Source organism: Sinocyclocheilus anshuiensis, unplaced genomic scaffold (assembly GCF_001515605.1).
Source record: "Sinocyclocheilus anshuiensis isolate Anshui unplaced genomic scaffold, SAMN03320099.WGS_v1.1 scaffold392, whole genome shotgun sequence".
Taxonomy (NCBI): domain Eukaryota; kingdom Metazoa; phylum Chordata; class Actinopteri; order Cypriniformes; family Cyprinidae; genus Sinocyclocheilus; species Sinocyclocheilus anshuiensis.
Window position 1 is genome coordinate 2,359,265 of NW_015557091.1, and position 26,889 is coordinate 2,386,153.

The 26,889-nt window shown below is 36.3% G+C and overlaps 1 protein-coding gene and 1 pseudogene across 1 annotated transcript in view; one reads left to right on the top strand and one right to left on the bottom strand.

Annotated features, from left to right (window-relative positions):
• LOC107677141 (dynein heavy chain 5, axonemal-like) overlaps window positions 1-5,431 on the bottom strand; it is a 29,325-nt pseudogene extending 23,894 nt beyond the window's left edge.
• Window positions 5,432-6,938: 1,507 nt separating this feature from the next.
• Window positions 6,939-26,889, top strand: part of LOC107677280 (epidermal growth factor receptor-like) — a 25,863-nt gene continuing 5,912 nt past the window's right edge. The window contains exons 1-20 of the mRNA XM_016472130.1: window positions 6,939-7,246; window positions 18,662-18,813; window positions 18,892-19,099; window positions 19,285-19,410; window positions 19,661-19,729; window positions 19,817-19,935; window positions 20,306-20,447; window positions 21,108-21,224; window positions 21,329-21,455; window positions 21,547-21,620; window positions 21,933-22,023; window positions 22,146-22,348; window positions 22,725-22,857; window positions 23,803-23,893; window positions 24,454-24,611; window positions 24,696-24,734; window positions 25,023-25,164; window positions 25,242-25,364; window positions 26,467-26,565; window positions 26,636-26,821. Coding sequence (XP_016327616.1) covers window positions 7,135-7,246; window positions 18,662-18,813; window positions 18,892-19,099; window positions 19,285-19,410; window positions 19,661-19,729; window positions 19,817-19,935; window positions 20,306-20,447; window positions 21,108-21,224; window positions 21,329-21,455; window positions 21,547-21,620; window positions 21,933-22,023; window positions 22,146-22,348; window positions 22,725-22,857; window positions 23,803-23,893; window positions 24,454-24,611; window positions 24,696-24,734; window positions 25,023-25,164; window positions 25,242-25,364; window positions 26,467-26,565; window positions 26,636-26,821 — 2,511 coding nt within the window. The 5' untranslated portion in view covers window positions 6,939-7,134. The remainder of the gene's footprint in view (window positions 7,247-18,661; window positions 18,814-18,891; window positions 19,100-19,284; window positions 19,411-19,660; window positions 19,730-19,816; window positions 19,936-20,305; window positions 20,448-21,107; window positions 21,225-21,328; window positions 21,456-21,546; window positions 21,621-21,932; window positions 22,024-22,145; window positions 22,349-22,724; window positions 22,858-23,802; window positions 23,894-24,453; window positions 24,612-24,695; window positions 24,735-25,022; window positions 25,165-25,241; window positions 25,365-26,466; window positions 26,566-26,635; window positions 26,822-26,889) is intronic.

Below are 26,889 nucleotides of genomic sequence, written 5' to 3' on the forward strand. Positions count from 1 at the left end.
CTCTGATGCATGATCCAACAATGCATGTATACCTCTAACCAGGGCCTCTGTGTTCCTCTGACATAACTGTCCCATCATGATATAGAAAGCACATGGCAGGCAGTATAGACAACGTGTCTTCTGCTTGGCATCAGGATGCAGACATTTGTAGTTCTGAACATACACATCAAGACTTTCTCAGAAAACTATACTTATTATGTGTAGTTAGACCGTTTATAGGAGTAATATATCACACATAATGAGCTACAACCCATCTTAATCAAGTGCTAAAAAGTATTTCATAATTATACAAAATAATTAATAGTTCAAAAGTGAGTTATTGTAGATAACTGATATATTAACAGCACCTCCAAATTGACCCTTTCTGAAGGTTTCAGCACTCTCCTCAGTTCTTCAACCATCTCCAACATTGAGCTCTCCACCCGCTTGCTTGCACTTGAATGAAAACAAAGGATCATTTGTTTAAAGAAAATCCTTAAATTATTTTTAAATCACATTTAACTATGGACCTCAGTCAGGATACTGTATATCACATTTATTTTGACATGCATAAAAACAAGGCTTTGAGAGGTAGAAGTATGGTCAGTTTAAGGTTTTATGCCTATTCAATTGTTTGCTTGTCAAGACAGCACTGAAAAACAATGGATTCTCTCCAGTGAATGGGTGCTGTCAGGATGAGAGTTCAAACAGCTGATAAAAACTTGTGGATTATTGCAATGTTTTTATCTGCTGTTTTGACTCTCATTCTGATGGCACCCATTAACAGCAGAGGATCCATTGGTGGGCAAGTGATGTAATACCAATTGCATAACAAACTCATCTACATGTTGGATGCCCTGAGGTTGAGTACAATTTCAGCAAATTTTCAGAGGATCTTTTTGAACAGTCTGCCTTTGTAGCCATCACATTAAATATAGCTGTTTTCACCATACCACTCTGTGACAACAGATTTTGAAAGTGTCACTCACATCTTCAATGTTTGTCTTGCAGTGTTGACAGTGGTCTCTGTATTGGTGAGGAACACCTCAGATGTAACAGGCTGATTTTTGGGCAGTGTCAACAGATTGGTGGAAGCCATGGATTCTAAGGTACGCTCGATTCGACATTCCAGAATATCCATAACAACCTTCACTACTTGCTCCAGCTCTTGCAGTGCTTTGTACACACAGCCTATGACTGAGAAACAGTGGGAAAAGACTTAGTATATTGGTCCATAGGTACAAGGTAAGATTAGACATTGAATAGAATTAACTTAATAAGATTTCCCAAACTCTAAGACAGTGCATACTGTATGACTCTTCACAGGCCACATAAACACTGCAGGTAAATAAATTCTAAAGTAGGTAACTTAATGTCGTTCTATACACACAAACTTTATTTAGAGGAGTGATACTGATATTTTGTTATCTAATACAATGAAATTCAGATTTTTTTAATGTGACTTTAGTGTCCAAATATTTTTGGGGCCACTGTAAACTTTTGCAAACAAAAATAAGCATTAAAGATTAAAGGTTTCATTTATCTTTTTTTTTTTATTTTTTACAATGGTCAATATTGAGGGAAGTCCATGAGAGAACGGTCAGTCCAGGGTAGAGGGCAGTCTCCACATATCTGATGAAGGGCTTCATCGGGGACTGTAGCACACTGGGTATCCTCTTGACTACTGCATCAAAGTTACTTAGCATCTCCTGTAATCTGAGACCAGTGAAATTAATGTACTGTATGTATAACCTTATATTTCAATTTAGATCAATAATTTATGCTTCTTTGTTCATGAGATGAGATGCCTTGCAGTCTAATGATAACATTGATCCTAACCATCATAGAATCTGATTTGGAACACTTCATAGGCAGCGACTATACATGCCACACAAATAGCACTGCTTTATGCAATAATATTGCATAAATAAGGTGAAAATTATTGGTGTAATATGATCACTGTAGTTTTAAAGGAGTAGTTCACCCAAAAATGAAAATTTGCTAAAAATGTACCATCCAAAATGAAGATGAGCTTGTTACTTCATTGGAACAAATTTGGAGAAATGTAGCATTACATCACTTGCTCACCAGTGGATCCTCTGCAGTGAATGAGTGCCGTGAGAATGCGAGTCCAAACAGCTGATAAAAACATCACAATAATCCAACTGAAACCTTCACTTCTGGCAACTTTCTTCAGTGACAAAGTCCATCCTCTGTTGTCCTCTCACATCAAATTCCACCAAAATATTTGTTTATCACTGTTTTTACTTGTAAATGGTGCTTGATCTGTGCATATTTCTCACCTGATTCAGACGAGACTTTTCAATATTGCTAAAAAAAATCTATATTATAGATAGAGGACTTGTTTGAAGTTAAAAACATCTTAATGACAGATTTGTTTATTATAAACACACAACTTTTCACTTCATAAAACATTAACTGATGCTGGACTGGATTAATGTGGATTACTTGTTGCAATGTTTTTATCAGCTGTTTGGACTCTCATTCTGACAGCATCCATTCACTGGTGAGCAAGTGATGTAATGGTACATTTCTCCAAATCTGTTCTGATGAAGAAACAAACTCATCTACATTTTTGGCTGAACTATTCCTTTAATGTAGGGTACATCTTTTATGCACTCACTTGGTACGATACTCCTTCAGCTGAGGTTCTTTGGCAGCCATGTTGTGGATAACATCAGGTACATTAGCACCTATTGTATACATGTTTTTTGTCTCTTGCAATACCTCCAGGACTAGAGGGTCAAGATTTACATAGAACACCTATCCACAAATAATGCAGGCTTCAATTACCAAATCCATAAAATAAATTTCAAATTTTTTTTTTTTTTAGATTTTATGAGTATATAGTTTGGTTTTTATAAATAATAACAGATTAAAAATTTTAATTTGTAATCATTTTAACTGTTTTAAAATAAAATAAAAATTAAGGTGTATACATTTGCAGTAATGTTCCATTTTGCCAAAGAATAATGTCTTTTGAAATTCTAACTTGAATTGATAAAATAAACGTATGAACCTTGATTTCTGGGTGTCTAGTCAGCAGTGAAGCTTTGAGACCATATAGTCCCGGTTCCACACCATCAACCCAAGCTTTGTGATGTATCATTTCATACTCCAGAAGCACAGCAGCAAGTTTGTTGTATGCCTAAATAATCTTCCTCCTCTCTGGCATCTTAAAGTCAAGACAAAATAATTAATTTTCTTAAAAGATGCTTTTCAGGCACAAATTCCATTAAAATTAAAATAAACTGTGTTCATCTACTGATGAGATCTGACAATCTTGTCATTGTAAATTACCTGCATAATGTCCAATATATTTTTTAGGATCTGCATTGGCAAATGAATTTTTCTAAACAGATTTTGTGACCACTGAATTTTACTAGGCAACTGCAACAGAAAATGTAAAACAATATGAACATTTTAGTCCCAGTAACAGTGTTTTCTTGTGTTGGATATTCTGAATATGTGTAAAATAAGTGTGAATTAGAGTTGAACAGTTTGCTGATCACTCAACACTAAACTTACGGGAGTCTTGAATTGTGCAGAAGAGGGATTGTTCTTCTCTCTTTGGTAGAGTTTGCGCACAAACTCAAGGTCACATTCATACCGTTGCAGAACTATATACTTCTGGGTGAGGTCCATTTGTCTGCCCACACTGTTCTCAAATTTGGACAGCAGGTCAAGGACCTGATGAGTCTGTGGGTGCAGTAAATAAATGCAGTAAAAAAAATATTTTAGTGTAGGAGGAATATATTTATGTAATCTTTTGGTGATGAGCTGCAATGAATGGATCAGTCATTCAAATGTTCAATTGATAATCTTTTACAGTACCTAGGTGACAAAAAGGGCCTTACAATGAGTGGAAGTTGAAGCCAAGTGTCAATCAGTGCATCAAGAGACTGATACAAGCCCTGGATTTGTTTTGTTGTTGTCTGAACTCAATGAAGTCATTGTCAAACAAAAAAAAAAACATGTCATATGAGAGATGGATCATGTCTAAAAAAAAACACTTAACTAAATCTAAGAATATACAGTCATAAGAGACCTTACCTCTAATTTGCGGTGGTCAAGCACATTGTAGGTCTTGGATTTGATGCTGGTCACAATCGTTTGGTAGCGCATGTATATTTTCTCAACACCATCTACTTTCATAAACTGCAGGCTTGAAAAATCTGGGTTTCTCAAGGCAAGCCTTGAAAAAGGCTTGCCATGTCTGTTATCTTCTCCAGACGTTTGCAGAATGTGTCAAACTTTCCAAAGATGTAATTTTCACTGTTGGTATGACACAGCAGAGCACAGTTAAAGTAAATACAGGGTTAAATTTTGATTTTAAGTTGACTTTAAAGCTGTGATTTACGAACCTCAATTCAAATTGTCATTCAAGAGGATTCTCCTGTAATTTCTCTTTCATTCGGTGGAAGTATTGCTGGTACTCCTGGTTCAGCTGAATACATTCTTTCATCCTCTTAAGCAGTTCCTTCCTAAATGCGAATACAGACCAATGTATTTTGTCTAGTCAAATTTAGAGACGCAGTTCAGCATCTTACATAAGACCAACCTGTCCAAGTCCCAGATTTTTGTCACCCCTTGACAGAGATAAGCCTTGCTGGTGGTCACCATTTAATTGACCTTCACAAAGAGCGAAGTCATGTGTTCAGAGGTGTTGTAATATTGAGACTTTTGATATTTAACGAATAACAGTATTCTTTTCTTTTAAAAAAATAAAATACATAAATATCATAATGACACCAAACATTTGAATGTTAGCGTAAATTCATAGTTTTAGGGCTTTGTTAAAAGAGTAACAGCAATGGTGTTTTGTACCTCATTAGTGCCTGTTGTGATAAACAGCTTCTTCTGTCCAGTGGCTAAATTTGTGGTATCTATCCAAGAATGGGACTGTAGAGAAATACAGGCAGGCACAGCTTTTTAATACCATGCTTTTAGGATGTTTTGCAGTCACCGTCTAGTCATGTGTTTTACCGTTTCTGTGACTTGGTAGAAGAACCACATGTTTTGTGATTCTGAGGACATTAGTAGTAAGTGTAGTTTTACAAACCTTATCATCCGAGATGATAGCCTCCTCGACTTCCGTGTGCCCCAGGCAGATCACCTCTGCAATGATTGAGACGATGTACTTGTGTCGGCCATCAAGAGCTGCTCTATACGCTCATCTTTGAGAGCTTTGACTTGTTTAATTTTCTCCTTTCGGGCTTCATTTGATAGTATCATCAACCACTTCCCCGACACCTGAGAGAGAAGGACAAGTCAAGTCAGCTTAAGTGCAAACAACAGACACTAGAGTGCTTTCCTCCCCAAATCCTTGTTTATTTTCCAGGGGGATGCCAAGTACTTCTGACCCAGGATCGGCTGTCTCTTGCTCTGTGCCATTGGCATCCATAGGGAGAGAGTTTTCATTTTCTGACATTTTTTGTGAATCTCTTCCTGGGAGTTAAAAGTATAGAACTTTAAATGAGGCATTTTTATCACTCAAGGACACCCAGGTTTTACACTGCACGTACAGGATATGAATATATTTTAATGTCATTGCTAACATATGTACAGTTTAGTATTACTTTCTTAAGCTGTAAAACTTTTTTCAAGCATGAGATTTTACCCGCGTGCGACTTTTAGGAAGATTACATGCGTTTAAATTTGAACCGTTTGTCAGCAGGAGTTTGGCTTAACGGACATAACGAACATCCAAGTGTAAATCAATGAGACTTTTTGGGAATCATGCCATACACGAAAAATGTACTTTCAATCAATTAGAAACATTACAGGATACTTAGTCAGGTCAAGCTAAAAGACTGTGCCAATTTTGGTGGCTTGAAAGCTCTTGGTCAGCCAGAAATATGCAAATGCAATATGGGACTTCTGGGGATATTTGATCGTAAGTAAAACAGCTTTAAATCAGCTTTGACGGGCCAACATAATAACAGTTAAATAACATATTTTATCAATAAAGTCTTTACTAAAAAAATAAATAGTACTTCCTTGTTGCTCAAAATAGCTCCTTAGACGGTTAGGCTGCGTCAAACAATTAAACTAGCGAAGGTTTAAAAAGTTAAAAGTTTGTACCATCCATAGTGGCATCATTTACCTCAAATTAACTTTAAAGTTTAAGAAAACACATATAATCTTCATATTATTTTCCCTTTGCTGCTCATTTAGAGCACTCACCTTGACCGAGAGCCGTCAAATCTGTGAGAACTGAAAGCCTGAGGCTAAATTTACTGTTGCTATGGTAACTGACGCGCGAGCAGGAGACACGCGCAAAAAGAAACAGCAATAGAAGATGAACATGAGCCTGTTTGAAGGAACATTTTATTATTATTACATTCATTATAGGAATAAATTATGCATTAATTCACCTAAATAAAAAAAGCACACAGCATAATGGGACTGACCTCGCCAAGTGCAAATAACATAGCAGAGATTATTTTACAAAAGTGACATGCAATATCACGTTTCATAATACTTTTGCTTCTTAAATGATATTGATGGTTACTGAGGGGGTTTGAAAAATGTCTTGTTACCGTTTTGAGGGGAATTTATATATGTTATATTCACTTACATGCACAAAGTGATTTAATTACATTAACGGTATAAGAAACAGACTAAAAGTTGCAAAATAAAAAAAAACTGAAAAAAACGCTATGTATTAATATGCAAATTTGCGCATATTGAATAAGATGACGTATAATTTGCATATTAAAAATGTATAAAATCACAATAAATATGCATTTGTATCATTTACATTTACATTTACATTTAGTCATTTAGCAACTTGAATTTCCAAAACGAAAAACCTACAAAACCTCTTTCTTTACTTTGAATCAGCAAGGTGCATTTAGTGTCAGATGACATCACAAAAATTGCACAAGCTGTAAGTGCCTACACACACACACACGCACACGCACACACAAATATATGGGAGCGCTGTCGGGTCGCGTCGCGTCGCGTCGCGTCGCGTTCAGAGAAGGTGAGCTACGTCACGTCAAAACTGTACAGAGAAGCGCTCAGACACGTTGCATGAGCTGAACGGGACCTGCCTCTGGAAAACTATTTAACTTACGAGCTACATATTGTTAATTTGCGGGAATATCTGACCAACAATAATGCTTTAAAATGATTCCACTGTTAAACATGAAGTTTACGAAGCTACTTCTGTTCCGTGAACTGGGAATCGTCTGTCTTGTGCTGATAAGCGCGGTGTGGAGCTCCGTTTCTGAGAGGAAAGGTGAGTGAAGTAACCTTAACTGTCACTAACAAAAATCTCATATACGTCCTGAACAGATATATTTTTTGTCTGTCTACATAAAACGTCTTTTAAAACCGTGCCAAATGATAAGTTTGATAATAGGAGAAGGAAATAAATGACGTAAATTTACTAAAGCGTCCACATTGACAGCGTAAACAAACAGACAGATAGATAGATAGATAGATAGATAGATAGATAGGGTATTTAATTAACGTTATTAACAATTATATAATGCTTGATAGATCAATAGTTTATGTGCATTATAATATGAATACTGTACACTCTCAGAAAAAAAGGTACAAAAGCTATCACTGGGGCAGTACCTTTTCAGCACATCTTTGTACCTAAACAGTCCATATTGGTACCTTAAAAGGTACATATTAGTACCTAAAGTGTACATATTAGTACCTAAAAGGTACAAAAGTGTACCTTTTGAAAAGGTACTGCCCCAGTGACAGCTTTTGTACCTTTTTTTCTGAGAGTGGTATTATTAAAGTTTTAATGACTTTAATTTTTACATGTATAATTACTAATTATCTTAAAAGTATTAGGTAGATGAGATTAGAGAACTGACGTGACATTATTAATCATACAACCAGCTGCAGGTTTGTCTTTAAGCCCAGCAAGTGACCCTAAGACAAGGTGTCTCTAATGTGCTAATGAAGGTAATTAAGTATCAAACATACTTAAAAATACTTGATGAACTTTTGAGACTGGTGACCACAGGATGAGGGCCAAGAGTTCAACAGCAGATGGTATCACTAGACAGCTGCCCCACTGAGTGGGGTCTGGGCCCTCAGCGTCTGTTTGGGGTCCAGTCTCTGGTCTACCCGGACAGACTGTGTTTAACATGCTGTTTGAGGTTTCTTGCCAGTTTAGAAATTGACAGCAGATGGTGGCCACCAACACTGTCCCACAGCAAACCAGGCAGAAATGGGTTAAATACATTTTGAAAATTTAAAGAACTGCAGAAACAAAATGGTTTGTAAATCGTAGATGATTCACAGGCTAATTGTAACATTAAAACAACGCAGCAGCAGTAATGTAACTTAAGTAAATGTGTATTATTAAATATAAAATAGTCTAAAATGGAGAGATCCTCCTCTAAAATTGGCTTATTGCATTATTAAAATAATCTGATGTACACCTATGACCACAGGCTAAAGCCCCGTTCACACCAAGAGCGATAACGATAAAGATAACTATAAAGATAACGATATTAGCGTCCACACCAGCGAACGATATCGTCTGTGTATTCTAAGCGCACGCGCGTCTGCCGCTTTAAATTCTTGAGCTCGTTACAGCAGGGTGGATTTTGATTGGCTGTCAATGTTTCTATCGTTCATCAGCTAGAGAAAAATCGTTCTGAAAATGATTCCAACGATATCGTTTCTCTGTGCCTTTATCGTTATAGTTGTAGTGTGGACTCTGCTATTCTTTAATATTAAGAACGATTTTTATAACTATATCTTTATCGTTATCTTTATAGTTATCGTGCTTGGTGTGAACGGGCCTTAAGAGTGCCAGATATTTTGTTATCTGATAAGCAGCACACCTTTCAAACACAAAAGAATGTTTGCGTGCTGTCCAGGACGTTCTGATCATACTTCCAGCACATAAACCTATGAAGCAGACTATACATCTCAATTAGTAGATTTCATCTGCATTTCTTTTAACAGTTTACAGACAGCAGGTTAATTATTTATTTTATAGGGAGTAACTGAATGCTGAGTAAAAAACAATGAATTGTTAATTATAGCGTGTCTGTCCACAATAATGGAGAACTGTGCTGCTGTGTGAGGAAAAGCCGTGTTTGTGGATCACTTTTTTTCCATTTATAATTTTTCTTCTTCCTGTTATTTCCTCTTTAGCATTTGTTCTTGCATTTCAGTATTGCAGATAAATATGATTTTAATTTACTTCATCCAATTCACCTTTGTCCCTTTGATTTTTTCTAGAAAACTTTCTAGTGTCAACCAATTAATTACAAGATTTATTGAATAATTGATCCACTGAGAAAACAGTATACTTCTTCAACAATATACTTCAATGCCAATACATTTTGCAACCAAATCAGTCTGTACAACAGATCCAAACAAAATGCATTCATCATAACAAATTAATGCCACAACCCTACTTTCAAGAAAAACAAACAAAAACTAACAATATTCACACCTTTTGGTTGACTACCCCTTTAAAGGTGAAGTGTTTAACTTAAAAAAATACTTTCTCATGTCCCAGCATAGACTTTCTCCTGAAGTGCAAACATTGTCATGCTATCAAAACATTGCTTTGTTTGTTTAAGCATCCCAATCATCCCAGCACAGCAAAACTGGCTCCACCAATGGTGTTAGTATCTGTTTTGTGACCAATGGCAGAGTTCAAGAAAACGTCTCAGGTTACTTATGTAACCATGGTTCCCTGAGTAGGGAACGAGACACTGCGTCCTGCGTGCTCTTCGCCCAAACAAATAACGCATAGATCGTGTGTGTCATCAGATGTTAAACAAAGTCAACACGGATGCACACATCCTTAAACGCTTTGCTAGTGCTCGCCATAATGAGATGAATAGAGATCGCTCTTACCACAGAAATGCACGCTTCAAACAAAACAGTCAATGAAGACGAAGAAGAGAATGATGTGTGCTCCCGGCGCCTATTTATTCTATAGTCGCACCGGTAGTTACGTCATGGCTGTCGCCGGCCAACGAGTTGGTGTTTTTTCAATGTATGCTTCAGACACGGGTCACGACGAGGCGTTCCCCATAGCGACCCCTAGAGGACGCAGTTCGAAGTTCCCATGAAAGAGAACTCATTATTTCTTGCAAGTCTTTTTGGTTAAATTACACACTTCACCTTTAATGACCTGGCAATTTAAGCGTGGAAAGCCTTCTGGCGATGGGCCTGTGGTATGCATGTGTCAACATAACCTGTCAGTCAGTATTGTCTCTGGGGTATCTCATACTTGTTTCATTCCCACAGCCTGTGCCAGACAAAAGAAGAAAAAGAAAAAAAGATTAGAATAAAGGCTTAGAAAGGTTATTACAAAGCAGACACTTTTGTCCTACTTTATCTTGATGACACCAAGCATCATTAAAGTAATAGTTCACCCAAAAATGAAAATTTGCTGAAAATTTACTTAACCTCAGGCCATCCAAGATGAGTCCAAACAGCTGATAAAAACATCACAATAATCCACTTCTTGTGAAGTGAAAAGCTGCGTGTTTGTAATGAACAAATCGATCATTAAGGCATTTTAACTTTAAACTGTCACTTTTGGCCAAAACACCATAATCCATAATAATGCTTCCTCCAGTGTAGTCCATCCCCTGTTATTGTCGCACATCAAAATCCACCAACATATTTTTTTTTTAAGAATTGCTTTGGACTATTTTCTCTTGTAAACTGTGCTTGATCATCTCTCCTGATTCAGATGAGATTACTTTTTCACTGGAGAAAGCAATATAATGGATAGAGGCCTCGTATTTTAGCTGGAAGCAATGGCTTGAAACTAAAAATATCTTAATGATGAATTTGCTTATTGCAAGCATGCAGCTTTTCACTTCACAAGACGTCAGTTGATGGACTGGAGTTGTGTGAACTATTTTTGAGTGAACTAATCCTTTAACTGGAAGGAAACGGCACCCATTCATGTGAATCCTGATTGTGGGTATAGACAAGCGGTTGACGTAGGTGTGGATTACTGTCCTAAGATTAATCAAAGACAAAGCAAAGACAAATCTTGCATTTGTTCACAGATTTCATCATTCACAACAAGCGGTGGCATGCAGTCAGGCCCAGAGTTTGACAAATTATGTCACAACATTTATTTGGCACTGTTTTCTACAGACCATTAAACATACTCAGCAGTAGATATCAGATATCTTTGGTCAAACACAAAGATGCATATTTCATACTGAACATGTTGTGATGAATAACATTGGTTCCCTTTCAGTCGGTCACTCCCGACGTGACGTCGGCTGACCGACGAAATTGGGATCTCGCTTAGAGAGACCAATCCACTTCGAGTGTAAACTAAACGAGCCAATGCACATCGGTAGGCCGGGGCTCGCAACAAGAAGGCCAGTCACACTGGGAAAACATACCCGTTCCACTTGGCACAGGAACATTGAGGAAGCCCCATCCTTCCCGAAGGAGGTTTCAGGAGCACTTACACATATGAACAACCGTTTAGGTGCATATGGAAGATTAGAGGTGATTGTAACTCTCTTGGACAATGCAGAAGTCTGCCGGGAAAACACGGGCTCTGAGGCTATACCGTGGACTTTACACATATGGGATCCACTTAGGTCTCTACCTTCAGGGAACGAGGGTTACATACGTAACCGAGACGTTCCACTGAGAAGCAAAAGGCTAATGCGCATCACCCAAAATAATCATGATTATTTATAACAATCTATTATTGTTAAAAATGTCTAAATAGTTCTTGTCATCAATCTAAGCCTCATATTGAATTGATCTGCTAAGTGGTATGAAACGTTTCATTGATTCTCATTTAAAATATGCGGGCAAAATCAATTTTAGTCTGTGAGATGCCAGTATATATTTTGTCAATAATGTGTCTTACATATAGGTAACTTGGAGGTGACTGAGTTCCTAAAAAGACATTTTTCGACATTGATAATAATAATAAATGTTTCTTGAACAGCAAATCAGCATATTAAAATTATTTCTGAAGGATTATGTGACACTGAAGACTGGAGTAATGATGCTGAAAAAATTCAGCTTTGCATCACAGGAATAAATTACATTTTAAAATATATTAGAAAATGGCTATTTTAAATTGTAATAATACTTCACAATATTGCTGTTTTTTTTCTGTATTTTTAATCAAATTAATTCAGCCTTGGTGAGCAGAAGAGGCTTCTTTCATAAACATTAAAAAATCTTACCGACCCCAAACTTTTGAATGCTAGTGTATGCCTGCTGTATGCATGTTTATTCTTATCTTAAGGATTTGTGTTATTTACGAGACAAGCCATTAATATCAAACTGCAAAAACAGTTGGATTTTAGGATTTACAGACCATGATAAACCAAGGCCATAGCCTTGAGGCTTTACATAAATGTGTTTATTTTGAAAACAGCAGCCACGGAAGACACCTGAAATCATGAGGTTTCTTCAGGGGATGTGTGCTGTTATTTTCTAAGTGTTCAAATTAGCACTGTGGAAAAAAACTCTCCAGTAACCAACCAAAACACCATGGCAAAAGCATTGCAACTCCCTAGCAACATTTAAACCACTCAATCTTAGTGGTGGCAACTTTTGCACTGGAAAACAGCTATAAAACAACATTTCATGGATTTTTGTCTTCTTCAACAAAATATATGAATTTACTAAAATTCATGTCTCATGTTGTTTACCAAATGCACTGATCATGCCATGTTTTCAATTCTGCAGTCAGCAAATCGCCCCATAGACAAAGAGCTGAATTCATACAATTGTTGAATTTTGATGGAGAAGTCACAAATGGACAACATGTTGCTTATTTGATTTAGACAGACCCTGTTGTTTGTATAAAAATAAAAAAAAGCACACAGCCATGGAGCGAGACATCTCTGTCTCACGCTGTAAATTGTATTTACTACAATTCAGTTAGACCTATTTTATCCACATGTCTCTCATTTAGGGTGACAACAGTGAACTTATCTAAGTGAACTTAAGTGAACAGTGAACAGTGAACAGTGAACAGTGAACTTAAATTTGGGGAAGTCGTGGCCTAATGGTTAGAGAGTTGGACTCGTAACCCAAAGGTTGCGAGTTCGAGTCTCCGGTCCGGCAGGAATTGTAGGTGGGGGGAGTGAATAACCAGCGCTCTCTTCCACCTTCAATACCACGACTGAGGTGCCCTTGAGCAAGGCACCGAACCCCCAACTGCTCCCCGGGCGCCGCAGCATAAATGGCTGCCCACTGCTCTGGGTGTGTATTCACGGTGTGTGTGTGTTCACTGCTGTGTGTGTGCGCACTTAGGATGGGTTAAATGCAGAGCACTAATTCCTAGTATGGGTCACCATACTTGGCCACATGTCACATCACTTATAGACACACTATTGCACGCTAAAGAGAAACAGAAGATGTAAGAAGCATGATCATGTGAAACTGCTGCTCCCAAATTGATAACTATTTATATAGATTTTAAAGAATATTTATGACCATTAAAGTCATTTTAGGTCTGTTTGTACATTACATACAACCAGTATGTCATTGCCTTAGATCCTGTACCATAAAATCAGTAGATCACTAGTGTGAAACATAGTAGCCTCCACCTTGGAAAAATTTATTTTTCTAATAAGTTCAGATACAACAACGTTGATTAACCTTTGTTGCTCACTGCAGATCAACCTAATGAAAGTTACTTGGATAAATCATACATTTAAGATGAAAATGTGGTTTCTCAGGCAAAACACATTTAAATATTTCTGGTAAAAGCATAGCACATGTACCAACATAGTAGGTTTCCCTTTAGGTGTATTCATGTAAAGTCATTCAGATGGAAAACAGGATGCGTTTTGACAAATGCTTTTGACTTTTTCTGCTCATGTGGATCAATACTTTTTGCAACAGTGCAAACTTACTCTACAAACAGAGTCAATCCAGCTGTCTGCCCACAGTCAAACTCAGTCGCCGACAGGACATCCAAATATAGGCATCTGCTGGAAAACAAGGTTATAGTGCATTTGGGTTATTGTAACACTGTGCAATTATGACATCATGACATCATGAAATTACAGTAGATTGTTTTGTCCTAAATGCAAAAACATACTTCAAAAGTAAGCTGACTACCATTCACTGACACAACGTTCTGATAGATTCTGCCCAAGAACCAAAGCAGACAGGAAGTTATGTGTCATGCATTGAACCCTGGGGGGGGTTACTTTTAAATAAAATTAATACTGTTCAAGTGATTTAGTGTGTCATATAATATACAAAACCATCACTGAGCAGATTTCATTCTTTGCATATGAATAACCACATCCATTTATCAAATGTTTTACTTTCTTGGATGTAGTCAGTGATAGTCATCCAAAGTCTTGTCATCAAAAGCATATATAAAAAATGATGCATTAGAAAAAAATAATAGAGCACAGAAAGCCGTAGATAATAAGCAAGGCTGGGAAAGCATGGGAACAGCATGGCCTTGTAAAAATAAATTATATGCGTAGACAGCCTCGAAAAGATGATCCCAGAATATCTCCTAATTAATCGATCATTGTTATTTCCACACTGTGCATCCTTGTACTTAAGAAGATAAACCATACCTGAGAGAAGTTTCTGAGAAAGCATGCACAACTATTTTTAAAATATTTTTTACATGTTATTTAAAGCAAGCATCTTATGCTCACCATGGCTGCATTTATTTGCTCAAAAATACATTAAAACAGTAATATTGTGAAATATTATTACAGTTTAAAATAACTGTTTTCTATTTGACTATATTGTAAAATGTAAATTATTCCACTGATGCAAAGCTGAATTTTCAGCAACATTTCTCCAGTCTTCAGTGTGACATGATCCTTCAGAAATCATTCTAATATGTTGCTTTGCTTCTCAATAAACATTTCTTACTATTATCAATGTTGAAAACAGTTGAGCTACTTTTTTGATAAAGTTGAAACTTAAAAAACAGCATTTATTTGAAAGAAATAGTTTGTAACATTGTAATTATCTTCACTGTCACTTTTGATCAATTTCATGCATCCTTATTAATTTCTTTTTAAAAAATCTTGCTGACCTCAAACTATTTACACAATACATTTTGGGGCTACAAAATATGGAAGGTGGGGTTTTTTTTCACATGCTGCTGGTACTGTCACTAAGGCAGTGACAGTTTGATTTATTACTTTGCATTACTGTACTTCTCAAGTCTTGTGTTTTTTTTTTTTTTGCACTGATGAGGTCTTGATAACCCTTGTGCCTTCTTTGCGTCAGTTGCAAAAGATAAAACACTTTGAGTTTATCATAGTCAGAATGCTGTTCTGCGTGCGGTTCCAGATGGTTAGACTGATGTGAGTTAAGATGTTCCTCCATAAATATTTTTTCAAGGAGCAACCTGTTCAGTCACATCCCACGTTCGGGCTCATGCCTCAGGCAGTGCTGCTGAACATCCACCCGTAGAAAACAGCTGCACGCTTTGCAATCCGTTCAGACGATGTCACATTTTAAGGGCTTGTGAAGTGAACATTAAGGGTTCAAACTTAAATCTACTTCCTGACCTTAATCTTTAGTTGAATTCTGGCCTAGAGCAGAGATCTGAAAAGTACACCTGATTATTTCTTCAGTTTTTGACATCTACTGTTAATATTTTTCATGTCATAACCCTGATGAATTTAGACATGCTGGATTTTCAGAAGGTAATTTATGCAAGAGCAGCATGTCTTGACAGTGTTTGTTGGTCATCTCACGTCTCACATAACAGCTTCACAGGTAGAACTATGATACCAAAGATGACAAAAATGCTACTCTTGCAAAAATGGAAATACCCTTCATGTGCGCTGTCATGATGTAATGAAGAATCAAAGAAACACCGTTTGCACTTTCATTATGTTTTTCCATATTTTGTTCAGATAAACTTTTAACATACTCAGATTTAAGACAGAAGCCTCATGGTTGACTAAATTTGAACACACTACTGGCAGCAACTCACAAATAGCACTCCTTGTGCATGAGAGACTCAACGTATTATTAATTCTAATAGTTTCACATGAGCATGTTGCTAAATTAACTACTTGATACTCTAGTACAGTGGTTTTCAACCAGCATGCCAGGACCCACTTGGGGGCCTCAGCACACTAAGCACAAGGAGGCTGCAATATGGTTTAACATGATTTAAGAAAAAACATACTTTAAAATAAGTTAAAATGGCTAAAAATCAAAATGTAAGCCTGTGTATATGAGGGAATTTTAAAAATGTGACCTGGAAAATTCATGGCAAAATCTTAAAGGAAACGTAAAAAAATAAAGGAAATTTTTATAATGAATGTAATTTTTCTAGCTATGTTAAGCTCTCAGATATTTTATTGGGCACATATCGGTGAGAAATAATAATCATTAAAAAAAATCATTGGCATTAAAAGTGCAAACCTTGAGGAACATTCAGTAATTGAAACTTCTCAAATGATGTAATTTAATTATTTTAATATATTGCCATTCCTAGTTTCTTTAAATAAAAAGTTTAAATTGCTTTGTTATTATGAAGTACCAGAAATATCTTTGGGGGTCTTTTTGAAAATGGTGGGCCTTTATGTCAAAACAGTTGAGAATCAGTGCATCTAGTAAGCATACTGTACATAACACACACAAATATTGGGCAAAATAATAATTTGTAATTATATAGAATTATTTGGTAAATTTACTATAAAGTTCAATTTGTTAACATTAGTTAATGCATTGGTATCATTTTTATAGCATTTCTTAAACTTGGTTGATGTTCATTTCTGCATATGCTAGAACATTTTTTTTTAAAGTTGCACATTAGTAAAGTAAATAATTACTACATAAATTAATTTGCATCTATATGCTATTGCAAAATGTTTACAAACACAAAAACTGCACCAGATTACTCTGACTGTAATAAAATGACATCAAACTAAAAAAAATGGGTAAAGGCTACTGCCATTAATGTTCTTTTTGCATGACATCACAACAATCAAGTCAGATATTTAAATTCCAACTTGTAGTTAGGGAAACAAGAAAGCACACTAAGAACACAGTATCAAAAAAACATTCCACAGACATCTCAGGATCTCCAATCTATTAGTTTCCCACCTCACACTTTATTGATCCCTGAGGGGAAATAGATGATACTTGAGTTGTTACTTGCATTGCGTGGAAACACAACCCACATCTTGCACGTGGCAAGCAAGAATTCAACCAGTTCTTAAGTTGAGCAACACTTGTGTGCAATATTTGAGTCTCACCCTCGGTGAACCACATTCTTGATCATGGTGTTCCCGCCCCCAGAACTTACTCTTCCGCTAGAGATGAGACACATAACGACGACTGCAGGAATTCAACACCTGCATGACAGGAGACAACCAGAGATGAAACAAGTGCTTGTTTTCCACTGTAGCTTTTACATTCACAATGAGTTTTGGAAAGTACCATGTTTTCATGAATAGAAGGTCATACAATGTAAAATATGTAAAAGGGTAATATGAGCACAATATAATGAAGACTTGCTGAATCTCAATGTTCAGGAGGTAGAACTCTATTGAAATAGTTTCAGAAGTGATGGCTGAAAGATGATCTGTTCAGTGGATGAGACTGTGAGTAATGACAGAATGGAGAATGCTGGAGTTTGTGTTAGCATGAGGAACTGCTGTATGCCATGTCTTAAAGGGATAGTCCACCCAAAAATGAAACATCTGCCATCATTTACTCACCCTCATGTCATTTCAAACTCGCTAGCAAGCTGATAATAATTTTTATGTTATGGCCAATAACCAATTAATTGCCTATTTTGTGTAAATAAATAAAAAAATACTAAAAACTAGTGAATCTAGGCATGATAACATTCAAATTTACAATATGAAAAATTAATTTTCATTTTGAGATTAACAAAATATTACATTTAACAGAGTTACTAAATTATTAGTGTTTTAAAGATTTAAGTGAGTGTTAGATGACTGCAAATGCAATCTAAATGTAAAAACGGGACATAAGTGTGTACTATTAAATATTTAAAATTAAATAAAATGTCAGTGGATATATGTCAGATACCGTTACAGATAAATTAAAAAATCTAATAATAATACTGGCTGATAACAATATGATCCCTTCCAAAGAGACTTGTATATACTGTATACACTACCAATCCAAAGTTTGGACACACTTGAATTAATTTTATTCAAGTTTTTCAATTCAGCTTATTCAAAACATGGCACAAATGAGAAAGAAACCACAGCAACCCTTATTATTTTAGTGGAGTGTGAAATTTCTATATTTCCTATGAAATATAACACCTATGATTTAGTCACAAAACTGATACTTGTCTACAGACAGTAGCATTCAATAACCAAGACTATAATTAACCTAGCTTGAGATGAAAATGTATTTGAAGGAAGGAAGAAAAAAACACAGTAATTTACACTACTGGTTAAAAGTTTGGAATAATTAAGATTTTTTTTAAGAGTTTTCGAAAGAAGTCTCTTATGCTCACCAAGGCTGCATTTACTGTATTTGATAAAAAAATACAGTAAAAACAGTAATATTATAAGGCTGTAAATAAACACAGCCTTAGTGAGCAGAAGAGGCTTCTTACAAAAACATTATAAAATCTTAATTATTCCAGACTTTTGGGTATGGTTATTTTGTGTATGTTCTGTCATAATATCCACTACCTGAGTATTGATTTTACCTCTCATTTATTCTCCAGTATGTCAGGGAACCAATAATAAGCTGACTCTGCTGGCACAGCCAGACGATCACTACAGAGCCATGGTGCGGATGTACAGTAACTGCACTGTCGTGCTGGAAAACCTGGAGATAACCAATGTTCAGGAGTACCACGACCTCTCCTTCCTCATGGTGAGTGCCATAACACACCGATATAATAAAATAGCAATTATGAAATGGGGCCTGACTGAAATATTCTTTCTGTCATAGAGCATTGAAGAAGTTGGTGGCTACGTGCTAATAGGAATAAACTATGTGGATGTGATACCCCTGGAAAACCTACGCCTCATTCGAGGACATTCTCTCTTTGATGACAAGTATGGCCTTGCTGTGGTGGCAAACTTCCACAGGAATGAGTCTTTAGAGATCAACAGCATCACCAGCGGCCTCCGAGAGCTGCATATGAGAAGCCTCACAGGTAAAGCATTTATGTTTATTAATTTAGCAGGTGCTTTTATCCAAAGTGACTTGAGAAGCACAAGAAGCACGTTTATACATCGCCAAGCACCAAAATGTGTTGAATACAGCATGCAGTATGTGTATAAAATCCCAATTCTATTATTTTCAGTGATAGAGAAACATTTTATCCTCTTAATCTGGCAGAAATTCTCAAAGGTGGGGTTAAAATAGCCCATAATCCTTTGCTTTGCAATGTGGAGACCATACAGTGGTTGGATATTGTGCAGGATGACAGTGACGTGAATGTGTCGGGAGGGACTGACCCTCAGTGTAAGTGCTTAGAGTTTTACAAACATAAATCATGCAATATACAAAACTATTTCAAAACATTCAAATACAAAACAGTTGCTTTAAATTGTAATAATATTTTACAGTATTACTTTTTATACTGTATTTTTGATCAAATAAATGCAGCCTTGGTGAGCATAATTTACTATTTGGATTTGAAATGTATTTTTATAATATATATATTTAATGATAAAATAAAATAATAAAACAAACACTTTCTTTCGTACCTCAGGTAGACAATGTGACTCAGGGTGCTATAATGAATCGTGTTGGGCTCCAGGACCAGAGAACTGCCAGACCTGTAAATTCAGTTGTATATATAATTCTCTAAAGGAAAATGTATGAGTAAACTACGTCCTAACAAACGTTCTTTCATCTTCACTGTCAGTGACTCGGTTGAACTGTGCCGAGCAGTGCTCACGGAGGTGCAAGGGCCCCAAACCCATCGACTGCTGCAGTGAACATTGCGCTGCAGGCTGCACTGGACCCCGACCGACAGACTGTCTGGTGAGTGGAGCGCTTTTCAAAAGTCTTCAAGGAAATTCTTAAAACACAAATGTGCTAACATAAAAGATAAAGATCTTACATTTTAAATGAAGCATGGGTGCTTATTTTTTCATGTATCTTATATACTGATCACGTTACACCTACAAAGAAAATATAATAATATATAATGTTAAAATATTTTATTATATATTTACATTTAAATTTATAATATTTTAATATAGCCAAGTTCTAATTTTGATGATCAGCATTTTTTCTTTTCTTTTATGTATATAATTTATAGTTTATAATTATAGTTTATGATGATATAATTTATAGTTTTGATACCTAATGATCAGCAGGGAACAAATGTTATTTATGATGACCTGTGCAGGCCTGCAGAGACTTCCAGGACGATGGGATGTGCAAGGATGCGTGTCCACGTCTTATGCTGTACGACCCCAACACTCACCAACTTGTTCCCAATCCTAACGGGAAGTATAACTTTGGAGCCACCTGTGTGAAGAAGTGCCCTTGTGAGTTTGCTTTTCATACGTCTTACTAAAATCAGACTAAGATCACTATGACAAGAGCATGTAATTATTTTCTTTAAAAACCTTTAGTTTGTAAATCTAAGTGTCCCAAAAGTCATGGAGGTATACTGGCTCATTGCTATTGTGCATACCACCAATAACATTATCCAAATGGCACTGATCTTCAGCCAGTTATGATTGCAAATACACAAGCAAAGACACACCCAGAGATTATGCGCTGTGTAAACAAAGAGCTACTGTTCTCTGAGTTGTCAATGTTTATTTAAGATAAACACATTAAAAAAATTGCTTTAAACCTAAATTAAATTGTGTTGCTATTGATAAATATAATAAATTAATAAAATATGTATTGCAAAAGAGTTTCAGAAGAGATGTCAACAATGTCTCAAACAGCTTCAGATGTCAAGATTCCAAAGTCTGCCGTCAAAATTTAGAGATCTCAATTTAAACTTAAACATTTCTTCTCAAATTCTCTCAAGACCAAATGATCTAAGCTATACTATTTAATTTTAATTTTACAGCTCTATACTACATGTCAGTAATGGTCTCATTTGTGCCTTTTTTATTTAAGGAGAAAGATCTAGGAGAAACAGCATCTATACTTAACTGAAACATAACTGCAAATGCCTCTATCTGCTGCAGATAACTTTGTGGTGACCGATCACGACGCCTGCGTCCGAACCTGCAGCAGTACCATGCATGAAGTGGAGGAGAACGGAATAAGGAAGTGCAAACAATGTGACGGCTTGTGCCCGAAAGGTCAGCAATGTCATTAATGAATTAATTGTGTTGCTTTTGACATGTTTAATTAATTTTGCATGACACGGAAATGTTAAATAAATTGAACGTGTGTTTTATTTTAGTCTGTAATGGTCTTGGGACGGGGGCACTTGTTAACACCATCGCAGTCAACGCAACCAACATCGATTTATTTATCAACTGCACCAAAATAAATGGGCACATTACAATAATGCAGATGACTTTTCAAGGGTGAGATTTTATGGACTACTTTCAGACTAAATCAGTCGACCTTGTTTTCATGCTATACATTTAATCTAATGCTATAAATATTCTTTTCAAGGGATGTTTTTACAAATACTCCAAGCATGGACCCTGTGAAACTCGATTATTTCAAAACAGTTAAGGAAATTTCAGGTAAACTATATATGTGTTTGCATGTACAGTATATATATATATATTTGCATTTATATTTTACTTGTATAATCACACATATGCAGTATGTTGTAAAATAATTTAGATTATAATTTGAATTATAAATTTATAAATACTGTATATATATATTATTTGCATTTATTTAATACTTATTTTATTCTAAAATAATATTAGAATTCAATATTAAATTATTTGTATGTAATATATATATATATATATATATATATATATATATGAATGGCATTTGTCTTTGACTAAAGCCTTAATTAGCTGTGCTATAAACCCTATTCTCAGGGTTTCTGTTAATCCAAGACTGGCCTGAACACCTCAATTCCCTCGGTCCCTTTGAGAACCTGGAGATCATCAGAGGAAGAACTAAACAACAGTGAGTAGTCATGTTAACTTACAAATAAGTAGTTTTCTCTGCATATTAAACCTGTTTTATCATGGAAAAAAGATACTTTCAACCTTTAAATGTTTCTCTCTTTACCTCTCTCATAAATGCAGTGGAACCGTCAGTTTTGCCGCCTTGAACATACCACACCTGGATCATCTCGGCCTGCGTTCGCTGAAGGAGATCAGTGATGGCGATGTGGTGATCAAGAACAATCCCCACCTCTGTTACGTTGAAGGCAGCTACTGGCCTAAGCTGTTCAGATCAGAGAACCAGCGCATACGAACTGGAAACAACGCAGCAATGCACAGCTGTGGTATGGGACTGAATTCATGATATATATATATTACATACAAATAATTTAATATTGAGCTCTAATATTATTTTAAATTCATAATGTTCCTGTGGCTCAGTGGTAGAGCATTGCGTTAGCAGCGCAAAAGGTCGTGGGTTCAATTCCAAGGGAACACACATAATGGTAAAAAATGTATAGCCTGAATGCACTGTAAGTCGCTTTGGAAAAAAGCGTCTGCTAAATGCATGAATTATTATTAATTAAATTATTATTATAAATTATTGATTAATTCAAATATATTTTGTTTTACACAACTTATTTGTTGGCAAGCAATTTCGGTCATGTGAGGTCACAGAGCTCGTATAATCAAACAAAAGCTCTCTTGTGTGCTCTTCAGAGCAGCAGAACAGTACCTGTGATAGTATGTGTGGAGAGGAAGGCTGCTGGGGTCCGGGGCCGTCCATGTGCGTCTCCTGCCAGCATGTCAGCCGTAGGGGGCGCTGTGTCAGTCACTGCAGTGTGCTGGATGGGTGAGTGTCCAACAGAGAATCTTATTTTAAAAATAGATCATGATAATGTGAACAGGTCAACAAAAGCATTGACTAGGCTTGTACACCGAATAATTTACTTTACCAACCCCACTATCGTTTTGCTTTTTTGTAAAAATAAAAAACATTTAGTTCAGTTGGACAATGGACGCTACAATTGTAAACTGAAAGCGTCTGCTCTGCTCCATACAGCACGCGCTGCAGAGCCGCAGCACAGTGCAGCAAGGTGCGTGCGGCAAAAATTACACGAATACTGAGAAAACGATGGCACATGGAGCATTTGGTTTTCAAGAGAAATGTAAAAGTAAAGTAAAACACCACTTCTTAAACCAGGGAAGGTAAACATGTTGGTTTTCTTGGCAAAAAACATGCAAGCACTGTCATTAACAGCCAATTTAGTTTTCATTTTCTGTTTTTATTTTGGAAAGCCTGTTGTCTTTGCTGTTTACCTGATGTTACGTTACGGAGACTTTTATTTATTTATTTATTTTTTATTTCATTCCACAGTGTTTGCTAAACTTTCTGTAATTTATTTGTCGATATATAATACAGCATGTGGTGTATGCCATGCCTCGTCTTATTCGTTTCTGTTAATAAACGTTATATAAGTAAGTTTGTCTTTGTACTGGTTTATTGTTGTTTTGCTTTTCATTAAGAATAATAATGAATCCATCTTTCAAGCATTCATTTTAGTCTTAGAAAGTGAAAGGTCTAAAGATGTAAGTGCAACAGACAACTATCTTTCCTTGTAAAACGTGACACCAAGATCGCAAATTCGAAAGCGAAAGTGAAAGCGTCCAAAGCCTTGCCCTTCAGTGTTACTGGTAATACCGGTTTTGTCGCAAGTTGCAGTGTGAAATAAATTAGTTTTTAATTCCAAACTGTTTTACACTCCTGTTGACTGTTGTATTTTATATGTTTCTACAGAGACCTCCGCGAGTATGTGTCAGAGAACGTGTGTTTGGAATGTGACCCTGAATGCAAGATCCTGAACGGGACACAAAGCTGCCATGGGCCGGTATGTCGCACTATGTCAATGTTTTATATCCCATATAAACCTCATTATTAGTGATGCTTGCTCACACTTGCTCAAACTAGGGATCTGAACAAACCCCTAAACCTAAAGTATTAAACTTGTTAGTGTAAATCATCAATGACATCTAAAATCACACGGCTTTTTGAGGTGTGCTGTTACTTTTCTAATTCATTATACTTGCGATTTCAGTCTGGCAGTCTATTTTGAGCAAGGGTCTCCAAACTTGGTCCTGGAGGGCCGGTGTCCTGCAGAGTTTAGCTCCAACTTGCCTCAACACACCTGCCTGGAAGTTTCTAGTATGCCTAGTAAGACCTTGATTAGATGGTTCAGGTGTGTTTAATTAGGGTTGGAGTTAAACTCTGCAGGACACCGACCCTCCAGGACTAAGTTTGGAGACCCCTGATTTTGAGCAACACTCAGACAACCATCACTTACATTTTCATCAGAAAATGTCTAAATCGGTTTGTAAACTACAGTAATAATGATAAGATGTGTAAGTGGTTCCAGTGTGAATGTTGTTTTCTCTGTATCGCTCTATCTAGGGAGCTGATCAGTGTACTCGGTGTGCTCACTTCAAAGATGGGATGCAGTGCGTGGCACAGTGTGCCCAAGGTGTGCAAGGCCTTTATTACAGGCTTGTCTGGACGTACCCAGACAAAAATGGACAGTGTCAGCCATGCCATGCCAACTGCACGCAAGGGTAGGAACAAGTTAAACCTCGAGTTATAATGATTAAAGTGAAATAATAATAATAATAATATTCAAAATGTTTCTGTTATAATAGGTGCAGTGGACCAGGACTGGAAGGTTGTGAACTGAAAGGGTACAGTAGTTTATGTGTTGTTATTACTAGACTTCATTAAGTAGAGAAGTCATATGAAAGCCATTATCATCCAAGCAAATCAAGAATGAATGAAAAATATAAACACAGATGTGTTTTTTCTGAATTAAAGTTTACTTGTTGAATATCCTGTTTCACTCAGAAATACATTAGAATATGGAAGTACAATGGCTTGTGAATACTGTTTAATTTGCTGACTTGAAGCTCAAGGGATTCATATTAAATGTTTTTTTTTTAATGAAAGTAAATGACTTGATATCCTCTTTCTAGATCTCACATGCCTGTAGTGGCGGCTGGTCTTGTTGGAGGCATGCTACTGCTTATGGTCCTCCTCCTTTTCATCTTCGTCATTTTCCGCAGACGATACATCCGACGAAAGAGGACACTACGGTGCCTGCTTCAGGAGAGAGAGGTAAGACACGAAAATGAATTACAAGTTAAGCAACACATATGATCCCCATTTATAACCGTATTTACATCATTATGCAGTTGGTCGAACCGCTGACTCCCAGTGGGGAAGCACCCAACCAGGCTCTCCTTCGCATCCTAAAGGAAACAGAACTGAAGAAAATAAAAGTCCTTGGTTCTGGAGCATTTGGCACCGTCTTTAAGGTACATTTATGAATACAAATTAATAAAAAGCACACTACAGTAATTTAGCAGGACAAATGAAGATGTTTAAATTATTAATGTGACTTTCAGAGAAATATATCAAAATTTAAGATTAATATTTTAATAAGTCAAAAACACCTGACAATGGGTTATGAAAATTATTATTAAATATTGTTATTAATTATTATTATTGTTAATAATAATAATAATAATAATCTCTTTTCTAGACTACTATATTTCCAGATTAAAATGCAAAAACATATATGCGCAAACAAACATGTAAACGAAAACATGTAAATTCTGTTCTGACTTCCTTTCTTCATGTGACAAGCAAGTAAACACAGAAAGTTGAGGGGTAACCATGGTAACCCCTGCATTTCTGCTCTTCCATAAGCACCACCTCCTGGCAGAGAATGAACTTGCATTTTTATTAATCCCGTCTGCTGATTTTGTTCAGATCAATGCGAAAATCAGACTGAATTTTCACGCAGCAAACACAGAGTTCTGTCAAATTTAACTGGTTGCTTATATGAAAATGTATAAATAAGCTAATATATGTCCTAGAAATCTAAATAGTTCAGATAATAAGGTATCTGGAATTACTCACGTATTTTGAAGTGTCCATGATAACACCGTGTACGACACTGACACTGTTTTTTTACACTGGTACAGCGCCTTAAAAAGCCATTTCAACATTATCTTTATAAAATCCATCACTTACCCTTATCTTGCTCACTTTCTTTCCTGTTTTTTTCCTCTTCCCTGCACCAGATTGATAGTGATGCGCGGCCCTTGCGTAATTTGCGAGGCCCTACGCAACTTGCGTAGTGAGCTTGTAGGGCCGATCGGATTCCTAGAATTAAAGATGCCATTATCTTTTTTTATACCATATTTTTTATACTTCAAGATGGGAGTGCAATTTTGAAGAAAAAAAGTAATCCTTCATAAATAAATAAAATTACTCCACCTCTGAAACTTTACTGTTTTACCTGGAAATACGTCACATTTAACACATTGCAAACTTCAAATTCCTCAGTCCTCATGGAAGTTCTAAGAAATATTTTCAGAATAGAAATAATTATCTTTCCTGTTTTTGTCCTAGGGTTTGTGGATCCCAGAGGGTGAGGATGTGAAAGTTCCTGTTGCTATCAAAGTTCTGAGAGAGGTCGCATCTCCCAAAGCCAACAAAGAGATCCTAGATGTGGGTATCATCCTTTTTACTAATGATTAATAATTGTCCTGGATTTAAAGCTTGTATTTTGGTCTTTCAGGAGGCCTATGTGATGGCCGGTGTGGATCATCCTCACGTGTGTCGTCTGTTGGGAATATGCCTCACGTCCAGCGTCCAACTCATAACTCAGATCGTGCCTTTCGGCTCCCTGCTGGATTACGTACAGGAGAATAAAGACAATATCGGCTCACAGACTCTGTTAAACTGGTGTGTGCAGATCGCCAAGGTGAGTTCAAAGTTGTTTGTGTCCTCCTATGTAAAAAAAATTAAAATAAAATTATATATATATATATA